Genomic DNA, 13,581 nt, shown 5'->3' with positions numbered 1-13,581 from the left:
CAATTTCAGATGGCCTACAGCGAGAAAATACTATAACAAGATGTTTAAGGAAAATGAACAGAAAGAGTCTGAAGAAAATGAGCAGAAAAACAAAAAATGTTTAAACTTTATAGAAATAGGCATTAATTGTACAAGACAATTACGGAATACTACAAATATTAAAAAATATTATTCTAACAATATATCAACCGATAATTCAACATATTCCTATTTCACAAATGAGTTAGAAAAAGATGTGATGTCATTACTTTCGACATTGGAAGATAAAATAGAAGTTTCATTCTATATAGATGAGCTTAAAAACTTTCTCATTCAATTTTCACAGTAGAAATATAAAAAATAAAGTACTATTAACTTTATGGACTAACGTACATATTGCATAGTTAATAATTAATGTTAATGGTAATTTAGGAAAGCTGTTTGCGAACAGCAAACGAAAATATATTACAATATGCGACTCGTTGACTGTCTGAGGCGATATAACCTGGTGCTAAAATGGAAAAAATTTAAAAGGCGACCTCACAAAGTGCAACTTTTAGAACGAAGTGCTACTTTTTTTGCACAAGAATTACAGCTTAGAGAGAAAGATGTATTTTACTCGACCGTAACATCGTCACTAGATAGTATAACGTTAGAGGTACTGAAAAGTCTCAGACAGAAACATCCTGAGCATTCGATATTCTCGACGTCTGCAGAAAATTTTTCCTCCTGGGAAAACAACAATATTGACGATAATCATTGGAATGAAGCAGAAGGAACACAGATTATGGATACACTCGAAGAATGTATATTTGACAAATTAAACTTTCGTCTAAACAATCCGGAAAACATAGTGTTGGATAGACAATTCAAATATATGTGCATTGATAATGTAAGTAATATTGATTATGATGTATTATAAAAATATTGCAAATTATCCTGTAAACATGTTTGTTGTAATTTTCAAAATACTTTTCCTTTAATTAATTCCTACATTGTAATTTCTGACATTAGGTCTTAAAACATAAATATGGTCAAGAAATAATAATATATATATCATAACGTTGCCAGAAGACTTGGTCTACGTTGCGATATAATAATCGGATATCCCGATAAACATATCTGCCTATTTTGGAAACCAAGTTAGTAAGTGCAATGTCAGATTTAATATTATTTAAATCTTTCGGTACTTTTATTCCCATCATACATACTATTATATTCCCATCGTACATATACTATTATTTCTTGTTTACAGTGCCACGAGTAGCTCAGAAATTGTAAGATGTTTTAGAATAAATTCTAAGAAATTTCCAGATTGTTTTATCAAGCAGCAGCGATTTGAAGAATTTGATGTAATAACAGTTAAAATGGTTGGCAATTACTCATATATAATTTTTCATAATAATAATCATATTTTTTTCATATTAATTTTAACTCTTACTCCGTATTGTTATTTTTGGCATCTTCTAACTGTACAGGTGGGTCAGCGTATTTTCGATAAGTTTATTAATATGTAAAAGTGTTTTAAAAAATCTGAAAAAATGTATATACCTTCTTTGAACATTCTAAATAAAGACTAAAATAATAAATTTGAAAAATAATTTACTTAAATATATTATTTTATGATTATTTGTTTTCGAGAAATTGACGTTGTTAGAAAAATCACAGCCAAACATGATCTATCAGTAAGGGTTAATATTAATTAATAAATTTCTGATATTCAGCAGAAAGTTTGCACAGTATACAATCTTTTGTTTAATAATTGGAACCTCATTTACATTTAAATCATTTTTTATTATTTATAGATGAGTATAATACTCTGCAAATTTAATCTTAATGCTATGCCTCCGCCGGAGATCCCATTCAGAATTCAAGAATATGATCGCTAAGATTTGCGGAAGGCGCGAAGAGTGGACATCCTTTTTCCCGCGGTTTTCTTATAATTTATTGCTTTCTTTTATTATAAAATGTGTATTCGCTTTTATTCGTATTAAACGCTAGATTTAGTACAAACAATAATAAATTATTTTGTCGTATCTCCCTAGATTCATTCACTTTCGCTCGTTTTCGTCAGGAGTAAATAGCGATGTTTCGTGATTATACCTTAGTATTCGGTAACCCGGTACGCGTTCTACTTCTTCCCGGTACGCATCTATCCGGATTAATTATTGACATCTGTCTGTTGCAGTTATAATTAATGTTAGATCTGTTTGACGACTGCCCGTAACGGTTACTATTAATTAAAATCTAAGTGACGACTGCCCGTCGCTTTACCAACAAAATCAGTTCGATTAAAAATCTTTTTTTTGACTGCACAGATTGATAAATCCTTTTACACAGTTAAACTACTTTTAATAACGAGTTCTGGACGCTATAATTTATGTATAAAATTTCACTTTTGTTATCGACTCATTGAATTAATATTTATTTAATATAAAAGTTCTTTAGTTTATTCAAACGAAAGATGTGCCCCATGCTTGGAATAACGTAATAGAATATAAGTAAATTTTTGAAAATGATTTTAAAAGCCTAGTAAAAAAGTTTTTTAGTCTAACTTTTTAGAAACTGTTTTCATACATATATGATGTGTGAAATCGAGACGCGAGATAATACAGAGCAATTTTTAGTTAACCGATTTCAAAATAGATGGAGCTGTTATCTGTTTGTGTAACAAGGACAGTCGCCGAACAAACAGAGAGCGAAAACGTATAAGGAGCAAGCGAGATAGCTAACATGAAAGAGTCCGAAGCACAGTATAAGTATACACAATAGCGACAGTGAGCATCGGCCACAGACTTCTATATGCATAATACTAGACTGCTAACTTCCTAGATTTTGCTTATATAAAGTGTCCTTGAATTTTATGTACTAAGAGCGCGTTCGGGGAGATACTATTAGCGCTAAGGTGACCGTTTCTGCGCATGCGCTGACATGTGCCGACGCCATTATGATCAGTACATGTATTTCTAACTTGCTTTCGGTCTCTAATTCTTGTCAAAACACATGTCGTGTTAGTAAAAAAAGTAAGAAATATAAATATTAAATTATCGGATACAAATTTGCAGTTATTTTATATCTTTTATATAAGCTTGTTTATCATACTTAGTATGTATATACATGCGTGCAACACGCGCCTTCACAGCGCATGCGCAGAAAGGGATGTCATACATACTTGTTTGTACATAAAATTAGAGCTGCCTTATACATAAGGAGTTAGCAATCTAGTATTATATGGAAGTCTGTGGTCCGACTGTACTTTATAATCTAATGACTTTAGATTCTGGCGCTTCTCAATAATGAGTTGGTAACACTGTCCAGCATCCCCTTAATATGTATGTACATATGTATATCAAATAAAAAATGCCACATTTTATGTCTAATGACCGATATATTATCGTTTTAAATAATTATTTTATTTAAATTGATATTTAAAGTCTATTTCTGAACTGAATATTCATGTTTACAAATACAAGGTGTACACTCAGGCAAAACATGAAACTCATAATGACATCATTATGACGTTACCTAAAAGTCATTTTAGAAAAATCATAATGATCTCATTTGATATACTTTTGGCAATGTTTTGGTGACTTATTTTTGATATTATAATATCATTTTTTATATATATTACGCAATCATTTGTTTATTTAATTATTTATATATATTTTAATTATATTTAGCAACTAATAATCTTTTTAAAATTATATAATGTGATTATGGAACTTAAAAATTTATGATTCTTTTTGTCATCTCTCAATTCATTTTTTAATCATTTTTGTTTAGATAACTTTTAAGTGATAAATAAAATTATGATGACGTCATAATGATGTCATTATGAGTTTCATGTTCTACCTGGGGCATATATGTGTGAATGTTTGTACATATAATGTTTATATAAACCAACATGTTTATTATATAAACACATACTTTTCAAAAATTGTACATGTAAACAACGTCCAACGAACCTGTTATACTGATACAAAAATACTGTGTCGTTACTATGTTGAAATTATGGAAAAAATTGCCTTTTTTCTCAGAAAGAACAAATGTCCAGGAAGAAAGTGACTTACAAACAAATGTTAGCAAAGAACAGTAAGCTTGTGTTCCTTTTTATTCTGTTTTGCTTTTGTAGAAATAATATGTCACTGTTGAACAATTTATCCTTTTATAATGTCATGCATTTATTAGTCACACAGAATTAAAATGACATAAAAGATTTAAAATAAAATTAATTTTATAAATGTTAGCGAAAAATAGTATTACTATTAAAATAGCATTACTAACTTAAAAATTTGATGTGGACAGAAATATACAAACAGAGAAAGAAAAATATTTGAAAACTAATATTTTAAGTAAGTATGGATATTCTTCGGATCTCAAGAACTGGGAAATTTTTGGCTTGCTGCAACCAAAATTTGTCTTTAAGATTCATATGATTATGGTATTTAATGATGGTAATTAGTAATTAGTTTTGCTTTTCTTTCTATTATTTTTACTTCAACTAAATTATTACTTATGTTTTACACAATACATTAAATCAGATAAAGCAGCTTTAATTGTGACAAAATGGTATATGGTATTGGTAAAAATTGTCATGGTCGATTGGGGATAGGTGATATGAGTGACATTCAACAACCAAAAGAAGTAGAAACATTGTGTGGGAAAAATATAAAAACTTTTTGCTGTGGTGGTGACATTGATCAGTATCATGTTTTGGCACTTACAAAGGAAAGAGAGGTAATACAATATAAATTGAAAATTTCTAATTAAAATATTTGAGATTTTTACAAACTTATAATAATTATTAAATATGATTAAATATGAATTTTTATATGTTAAATAATTTATTAGTAATAAATGTGAGGATTATAGTTTAATAATTTAATAAAATAATTTAATAAAAAAGTAAGAATTAGTATATTTAACTTTTTATGTATTTTATATATCTACTTTGGTACAATTAAAATGATTAATGTGAAGCTGTTAATTATGTATTTAACACATTACATAATATTTTACAATGAAGGATATAGAATACAATTTATTTACAATATTATTTAGGATATTTGTTTTGCATCTTGTGTATAATATAATAATTAAATTAAATGTGATATCAAAATAATAGCATTGTCTTTTAAAGGTATATACATGGGGTTCTAACCTAGATTATAAATTGGGACTAGGAGTGGAGCCAAGAAAATCTCAAGATATATATATATACCTACTAAAGTCACTATAGGTGACGAAGAATGCATCATAGACATTGCATGCAGTGTTGATCACACTATAGCTTTGACTAACGATGGAAAAGTAAGTGATAATTCAGATAAAATAGTGTGATAATTTTGACTCTAAAATATAAATTTGACAATTTTTAATTTAGATATACACTTGGGGAAATTCTCGATATGAAAACTTAGTCAAAGGCCCTCCAAAGGCTTTACCATGGCAGTTGAGACGTGAATTCAAAGGCGAAAAAATTATCTACATTACTTGTGGTAGATTGTTCAACATGGCACTTTGTAATATTCGTAATGTCTATAGCTGGGGTATCAATAATTATGGCCAGTTAGGAATAGGCAACTGCACGAATCAGGCGCTTCCATGCCTAATTGTCTCGTTGACAAATGATACAATAGGTAATGTTTCTGTCATCGTTTACAATGGTCGTTTGTGTAAATGTTTATAAATGCAATAATGCAGATATCAATAACCATTTTTTATTATTGATGTTTAATTATCAGTTAAGGTAGTCTGTGGATTCGCACACACATTGGCGTTTACTGCTGAAGGGAAACTATATTTGTGGAGTAAAAACTCTGAAGGACAATTGGGATATGGCAAAAAAAGAGAAATGGAAGTGTATCCCATCAGGGTAACTTATTTATTTGCATAATCTTCATGATAAAGGAAATATAAAAATGTAAGATTTCTTTTTTTTTAGTTGAATGTGCCTGAAATGAGAAAGGTGTTGGACATTGCCATTCAAAACTATTTAAACAAAAGTATAGTTATCAACGAAAACAGACGCGTTTACGTATGGGGTGCCTGCTTTGATTAAGCGATTACAATTCCAACTGCTACCCATTTTTCGAACATGTACGATTTATTAAAATATGACTTGTCTTATATCATCCACTGTTCGTTAATTGATCATACAGAAGAATTAAATATATTGAAATGTCTGGGAGCAGCGTTTGACGATAAAGTACGTTTTGTTTTCTACCTCTATTCTGTTCTTTATGCAGTTTTTTTCATTATAAAATGTTAAACAAAATCAAGACGTTAAGCAAGAAAAGAGTAATTACTTTGATTGATACATATTCTTTTAAAATTGAGTTTATTCAACAAACGCTTATACTAATATGATACGTCTTTATATCTAATTATGTCAATTATGTATCTCTCTTTTGTTGCAGTCGACGAGTGATTTTACGATACAGATTAAGAGACAACTTATCCATCTTCACAAAGCTATTTTGAACATTCGTTGTCAGTATTTCAGAAATATGTTCCAATGTAATCGGATGGAAAATAATCAAACGTAAGCATTCATAGAAAAGCCAATCATATTTTTAATCAATCTTTTAATTTTCTTATTCTTATTTATTTGGTTACACATTGACACATATATATTCTTAATAGCTTCATCATGAACAATAAATTTTCCTACATTACATATAAAGCTTTCTTAAAATATCTATATACTGGCATGGCCGATTTGCCTTCAGGAAAAGTATTAGGTGAATTTATTTAAATTAAATAACTTGAAATTAAATATTTATTAGTTCAATTAATATTTAAAATTGCTCTATTACAGAACTTCTGAAGTTAGCAGATAAATATAGTGAAACAAATCTTAAAAGAATTTATAGTCAAGTAATAAAAGAAATTGTCACTGTGTCAAATGTAATCCTTGTTTACGAGAAAGCAATCAAATATAATACAAAGATGATATAGTTTGTAATATCATTTCTCATCATTATTTATTAAATATAATGTATCTATATATTTATGAATATACATATATACATAATTTTTAGGAGTTAGAAAAATTCTGCTTCCAATTTGCAATGGATCATCTGACAGATGTGGTACAAACGCAAAAATTTGCTACTTTAAATAAAAATATAATATTGGATTTTATAATTAAAGCAGCTAAAGCCAAAGCTTTTAAGAATTAGTTCTTTCATTTTCTTAACAAAATGTTTAAAATGTAATAGCATATATTTGTATTGTTATATTTTAATATAAAAAATGTACTTTATTATTGAAAGAAAAACCTTTATTTTTATAATTTTTATAATACTTTAAATTCATTTGTAATCAATAAAGCATTTATTTATTAATATTCCCCCTATTAGAATCTTTAACTAGTTTATCCTCAAATCATTATTTATTTATTATCAATTTATTGATATTGATCCATTTATTGATTATCAACAGTTTTTTTAAATAAATAATATTTAAATAATGTGTAATTTCTTTATTTAATTATTTATAAAATATATTTAATTAGTTTTAATTATTTATATTTTCTAAAAATATATTTTATGAATATATATATATACAATATATATATATATATATATATATATATATATATATATCAAGGATAATTAACATTTACTAGTATGTATATATATATATCAAGGATAATTAACATTTACTAGTATGTATATATATATATATATATATATATATATATATATATATATATATATATATATACATCAAATTGAAAATAGCAATGCGACAGTTTAATGACCGATATCCCAGATAGAAAAATGATATCATATTGTACTCAGCATGCATACATATATTGTATAATATGATCTCAGAAATGCATACAGATGCGTGTGTATACGCTGCTCAAAGCGCAGTCACATTATGATGTCAGAAATATATCTCACATGATAATGTTATGACGATCACATTGTGATGAAACGTGATATGTCATCATTATATCATGTATAATTATTGTATAAATCATACACATTTGTGTACATTTTGTTCTCATGTTATGTTAATCATGTAATGATCTTCAAAAAGATATTAAGTTGAAGGTACTAGTATGACGATCACTATGATGAAACGTGATCATCATGTATTTCTATCTGGCATATTACGAAAATTTTGAATAATTATTTTATTTTATTTAAATTAATATCTAAAGTTTATTACTGAACTATATGTATATATATATATATATAGATCAACTTTCGTCTTTGTAAGATGTAAAACAAAATAACCAAGAGAAAAAGAAAGGATAGAATAAGTCATTATTTTGATAAATAAATATGTATTTTAAAATTGCTATAGTACACGTTTGTACAGTCGTGAAGGACGAATTCAGTTGTAAGCTATTAATATCGGTATCTTACTCTTTCCAAGTTGGGGAAAAGTTATCTAGATTCATATTAATAGCATTATCGGCCAATAAAATTTTTACAATATGTATAAAGCTTTTCTGGAATATTTATTAACTAACGTGATCGATCTACCTTTGGAGAAGAGATTAGGTGAGTTTAAATCAGAGTTAGACATTTATCCGTAAACTGTAATAGTCTATGTCAACAGTATAAACTATGTGTAACATATATGTCATCTGTGTCAATAATATTGTAGAATAATTTATAATTTATCGAAGATTTTCTTCATATTATTTTTCCTGTTTCACCCTTTAGCCCTAATGCACGATAGAAAAATATTAAGAGAAGGAATTAAATATTATATGTATATTTATATATATACATCATAAAAAAAGTCTATGTAAACATCATGTAAACAATACATAAATAATTTATGTAGACGTAATTTTCAAATCCAAAGCACAATCCTGATTTAAATTTAAATCAAATTGAATTACTATACTATACACGTTTTGTTTTACAGAACACATGACGTTATGTGATGCAGATAATGAGGAAAATCTTGCGAGAATTTGTTTTCAAATGATAAAGGAAAATATCAATGTATCACATTTTCCTCTTATTAATTCAAAAGCAATCGAATATAAAGCAAAAGTAATTAAAGTATTGTATAAGGTAAAGTTAGAAGAGATAGCGTACAATTCGAAAAAAATCACTAAGAATCGAAAGTTCATCAAATTTTTTTAAATTATAAGTTTACAAATATATCCTCTTTGGTGCGCTAAACATGTTTAGTGAACAACAATCCAATTCATTTACTATTTTTAATATTTAAGATATAGTCTTTTTTCAATTTAATTTCTTCTCACTGGATAGGTGATATTGCGCACGTTATTAAAAGAGATCGTACATGGGTAAGATAATTTTTAGTTTAAAAATAAATATAAATTACTTATTTCTATTAATTAACAATTGTTTTATTATTACAAAAAACGAATAATGATAATAATAATTATAATATGATAATAATATTATTAAAATAATGATAAAATTAATAATAATAAAAAATAATAACACTAATAATAGAAATTGTTTTATTATTATATAAAATCAAATAATAATGATATTTTACAAACACTATAGACTTGGCAATGACAGCCATGCGCGGATGTTAATGCGTAAAATTTCTTTTTTTTTTAGAAATTATAATTCTTTTCGCTTTTAGAAATTAATTCTTTTGTGAAATTTGATTCGTGCACAGGACACATATTTTACTTGCTGTATTTCACTAAGTAATAGATTCTCATTTTTGAGACTTCTATACCCCTCTTTACCCCCCTAAAGAGATGTAGACGAGAAAAAATATCGGGGCGAAGCCACTGAATCGGGAATCGAACCCGAGTCTTTTGCTTGCCGCTTTATTTATTGATTTGGTATTTACAATCCAATAATAATTTTTTCCATAATAAAAGTAAAAATTCCTATTATTCTGAATAATATAATCAAAAATTAAGTGACAGTTTGCGAAATCTCTTTGCTCTCAAAATAAAATTTTTCCGCTACTCATAATTACTCATAAAGGATTAAGATTATTATATAAAAATTTCCAGTCACACAAACAAAATATTTTTTGTTAAATTATATTCTAATGACTATATTTAAAATATATATAATAATTTATTCAGCAAATTGCCAAGAGGGGACTTGGTTTGCTGCTTAACTCCTCACACAATTCTTTTAACTCAACACATTCCTTCACAAAATGCTCCAAATTATCCTTTCCTATTCCACACCATCTACATACTTTACTTTTATCCTCTTTCCAATATTTATTAAATTCTTCCATATTCCCACATCTAAATTTTACTAGACTCCTCATTTTGTCTGCATTTTCCTTCCTATTAATGATTTCACTTTTCAGATATTTAAGCCCTTCTATAGCTCTATTCAACTCTTTATACCTACTATTATATCTTGCTTCCCTAATTTTAGCATCTTCTATTTGCCTTTGTATATCCCTTCCTCTTTTTCTTATTAATTTCTCTATATTAATCTCATTATTCCTCATATCTTCTGGCCTTTAATCCCCAACCTAAGTTATTAAAGAAACCTTCTTTTTCTCTACTATAAAACTCTTTTTTTAGCATTTTTTCACTAATTTTTCTTCCTCCTTTGTCCTAATTCTTTCCTCATATCTCCATGCTCTTGCTCCCCATCCTATGGCAAGTTTCTCTAAACCTAATTCTCTATAAATATATCTCGGCGTACAAAAATCAATCCTAAACACCCATCTAATATAGTCCATCATCACCTTTTCTAATTTTTTTTTCTCTCTCCATCCCCAAATTTTTACCCCATACGCTATCACACTTTGTACCAAATACCGATAGGCATCCATCTTCTTCTGAAATCATTTTTGCAAATTCTTTCTCCTAAACTCCAAACTTTTCCTGCCGCTATTTTCCCTTTCCTACTCAATTCTTTGACATGTTCTGTGTAGTTCCCTTCCTATTAAACGTAAATCCTAAATATTAAAACTTTTTATCTCTTCAATTATACCTGTATTCCAATTCCATTTGTCTTTGTTAATTTTCTCGGAACTATTGAAAATTAATACCTTTCACTTTTCTGTACTTAATTTCATTTTTCTTTCCTTCAAAAATCTTTTCAATGTACTCATCATGTCCTCTAATGCCTCTCTATTTTTTGCCAACCGAACAATGTCGTCTGCGTGTGCTAATGACCAAACTCTCATTTCCTACTGCTATACCTCCTATTCCTCTACTTCCTAACTCATAATCTAAATCCGCAATATACAAGTTGAACAGGGTGGGACTCAGAACACATCCCTGCCTAACTCCTTTCTTTATCCAAAAACTTCTTGTATATCATATTCTAATGCAATATTGTATAATATTACATATTCACTTCCAATACTAATCAAAAGTTACTTTCTGATAAATAATATTTACCAAGTTATACTAACAATAAGATATATAAATCTAATAAGTAAAGAATGTGTTTTAAATGCTTTTTAGTACAACTCCTCGATGTAAATTAAAACAAGTGCCTCGTGTATAATGTGCTTAAGAGAATATTTTCCATTGGTTTGATTTGCTCAAATTTTTACAGACATTCAAGCACGAATTAAAAGTGAACTTCCGTCAATACTTTCTCTAACAAAAGAAGAGATGAATATAAAGAAAGCATAAGTGATAAAAACAAAGAAATATTACATACATATTTACAAAAAAATATATTTTTTCCGTCACAATTCGATGAATTTTTATGTATTACAATTTCAATAGCGCTATTATTTTAATCCGAAATTAATCAGTACGTAAGTATTTCATCATTAATCATCGTCAATTCTTCAAATCATGTTTTTTATCTTCTAGTTATTTAGAAGAATTTTTCTTTTAGAATGAGAGACATGAGAGGCAATAAATTTGAAATAATAAAATAATTTAAAAGTAATTTATTTTTAAAAAATCGGTTTATTCCAACGTTAAGTTTTGTGGTCCTGAGAAAGGCCGATTTTTTTTTATATTTCCGGCTCAAAATGCCCTCCGTCTACTGCCAAACATGCGTGTGCTCTCCGGATGACTTCGTTTCTTTCGCGGAGAAGCATCCACCGTTGCCACAGCAGCGTGTAAGCGAGCAACCTCTACATTTTCTGGCTCCTTTGCGTAAACTTTTTCCTTTAAATAACCCCAAAGGAAAAAGTCCAGGGATGAAAGATCAGGCGAACTGCCAATAAAAATCATATTGAAATTTATTTATGCAGGCACTTTTTTTGTTGAAGTTCAAATGAATCTTACCATGGCCAGCGAAACGGGGCGCCAACACCAAACCAATGTCTGGGAAATTGGGCGTTGAAATAATTCCTCACACGCCAGGTATTATGCGGTGGTGCTCCGTCTTGTTGGAACCAACGAGATCGGGCCGTAAGGGGAATGTCGTCCAACAAATCCGGAAGCACCTCTTCGAGGAAAACAGTGTATTGTTTACCCTGAAATAAAAAAAAAAGCGTAATTCTACATGCTGTGTGTCGGTGTGGATGGATCAAGTCTCGCAAAGAGACTTCACGACATGAACCATAGAAAATTTCGAGCGCTATATGAATATATGGAATAAAGCGTTTAATCGTAGACCGCGTGGTGTAGCAGCAGTGTGTTAGATTTTAGACTCTATTCCATGTATCGCCGTGTCTTTATACGGGCTTTACATTTTCAATTTTTTGTTAGATTTTCTCGCAAACGCTTGAGAAGAGCATCTTATCCCTTTACCCCGTAATACTTGACGTGATGATCTATCGGCACAATGAGTTTCATTAAATTCGATTGCTATCACGTCAAGTCAGATTTAATGATAGATTTAATGAACTTACCCCAAGTACATCCGGTAATTGATAAATGAAAACCTAATCCCCGACAATTCCTCCCCAGACATAGACTTTCCAGCGATGTTGAAAGTTTCTTACGCTGGATACGAAGGAATTTTTGTCAGCGTAATAATGGTAATTATGCTGGTTGAAATTCTCTTCTCTGGTAAACAAACATTCGTCTGTCCACAAAATATTTGTTAAAAAATTGTCATTTTAATAGGATAAGCCCAGAAATTCTTGACAGAACTGCCTACGCAATTCTGCATCCCCCGAATAGAGATTCTGCACTGGCGTGTAATGAAACGGATGCAGATATCATTAGACCGTAGAATCCGATTCACTGTCGATTTCGAAACGTCGGTTGTTTTTTCAAGTAATTGGCAGCTTGTCGTCGGGTTTTTAAAAATTTTCAAAATGGCCGCCATAACAGCGCTATGTTTAGAGTATGTTCCATTGAATAAAGAATAAAAGGAAGGATCATGCTGCGATATATAACGATATCTGGTGAATATCGATAGTTAAACTAGGCCTAGTATATGACGTAATAGATACTTCACATATTGGGCGCGTTCGGGGAGATACTATTAGCGCTAACACTGTTGTTCTGTCTTTGTTACTCAATAAAAGTTGAACAAAGATAGAACGATGCTGTTAGTGCTAATAACGTCTCCCCGAACGCTCCCATTACGTCATTAGAACGTCACCGAGCACAATCGCAGCAATCTTGAAGGCTTAAAAATATATATAATTAAAAAAAATCAAGAATTTTATGAAATATGCGTGTTCTGTGGTTATAAATATTGTTAAATTTATATATAAAGCAATATTTATAAATTTATTAAT

General features: G+C 29.0%; 1 protein-coding gene across 1 annotated transcript; it reads left to right on the top strand.

The window, feature by feature from the left end:
* Nucleotides 1-4,545: 4,545 nt before the first annotated feature.
* Nucleotides 4,546-7,163, top strand: LOC140674228 (RCC1 and BTB domain-containing protein 1-like). Its single transcript, XM_072907615.1, has 10 exons — nt 4,546-4,682; nt 5,163-5,289; nt 5,363-5,618; nt 5,724-5,854; nt 5,924-6,023; nt 6,069-6,187; nt 6,399-6,523; nt 6,625-6,722; nt 6,800-6,888; nt 7,023-7,163. The coding sequence occupies exons 1-10, from the start codon at nt 4,546-4,548 to the stop codon at nt 7,161-7,163; spliced, it is 1,323 nt and encodes a 440-aa protein (XP_072763716.1).
* Nucleotides 7,164-13,581: the final 6,418 nt, after the last annotated feature.

This window comes from Anoplolepis gracilipes, chromosome 15 (genome assembly GCF_047496725.1).
Source record: "Anoplolepis gracilipes chromosome 15, ASM4749672v1, whole genome shotgun sequence".
Classification (NCBI taxonomy): Eukaryota; Metazoa; Arthropoda; class Insecta; order Hymenoptera; family Formicidae; genus Anoplolepis; species Anoplolepis gracilipes.
Note: the sequence above shows the minus strand (reverse complement) of the source record. Positions and strands in the feature narration are given on the sequence as shown.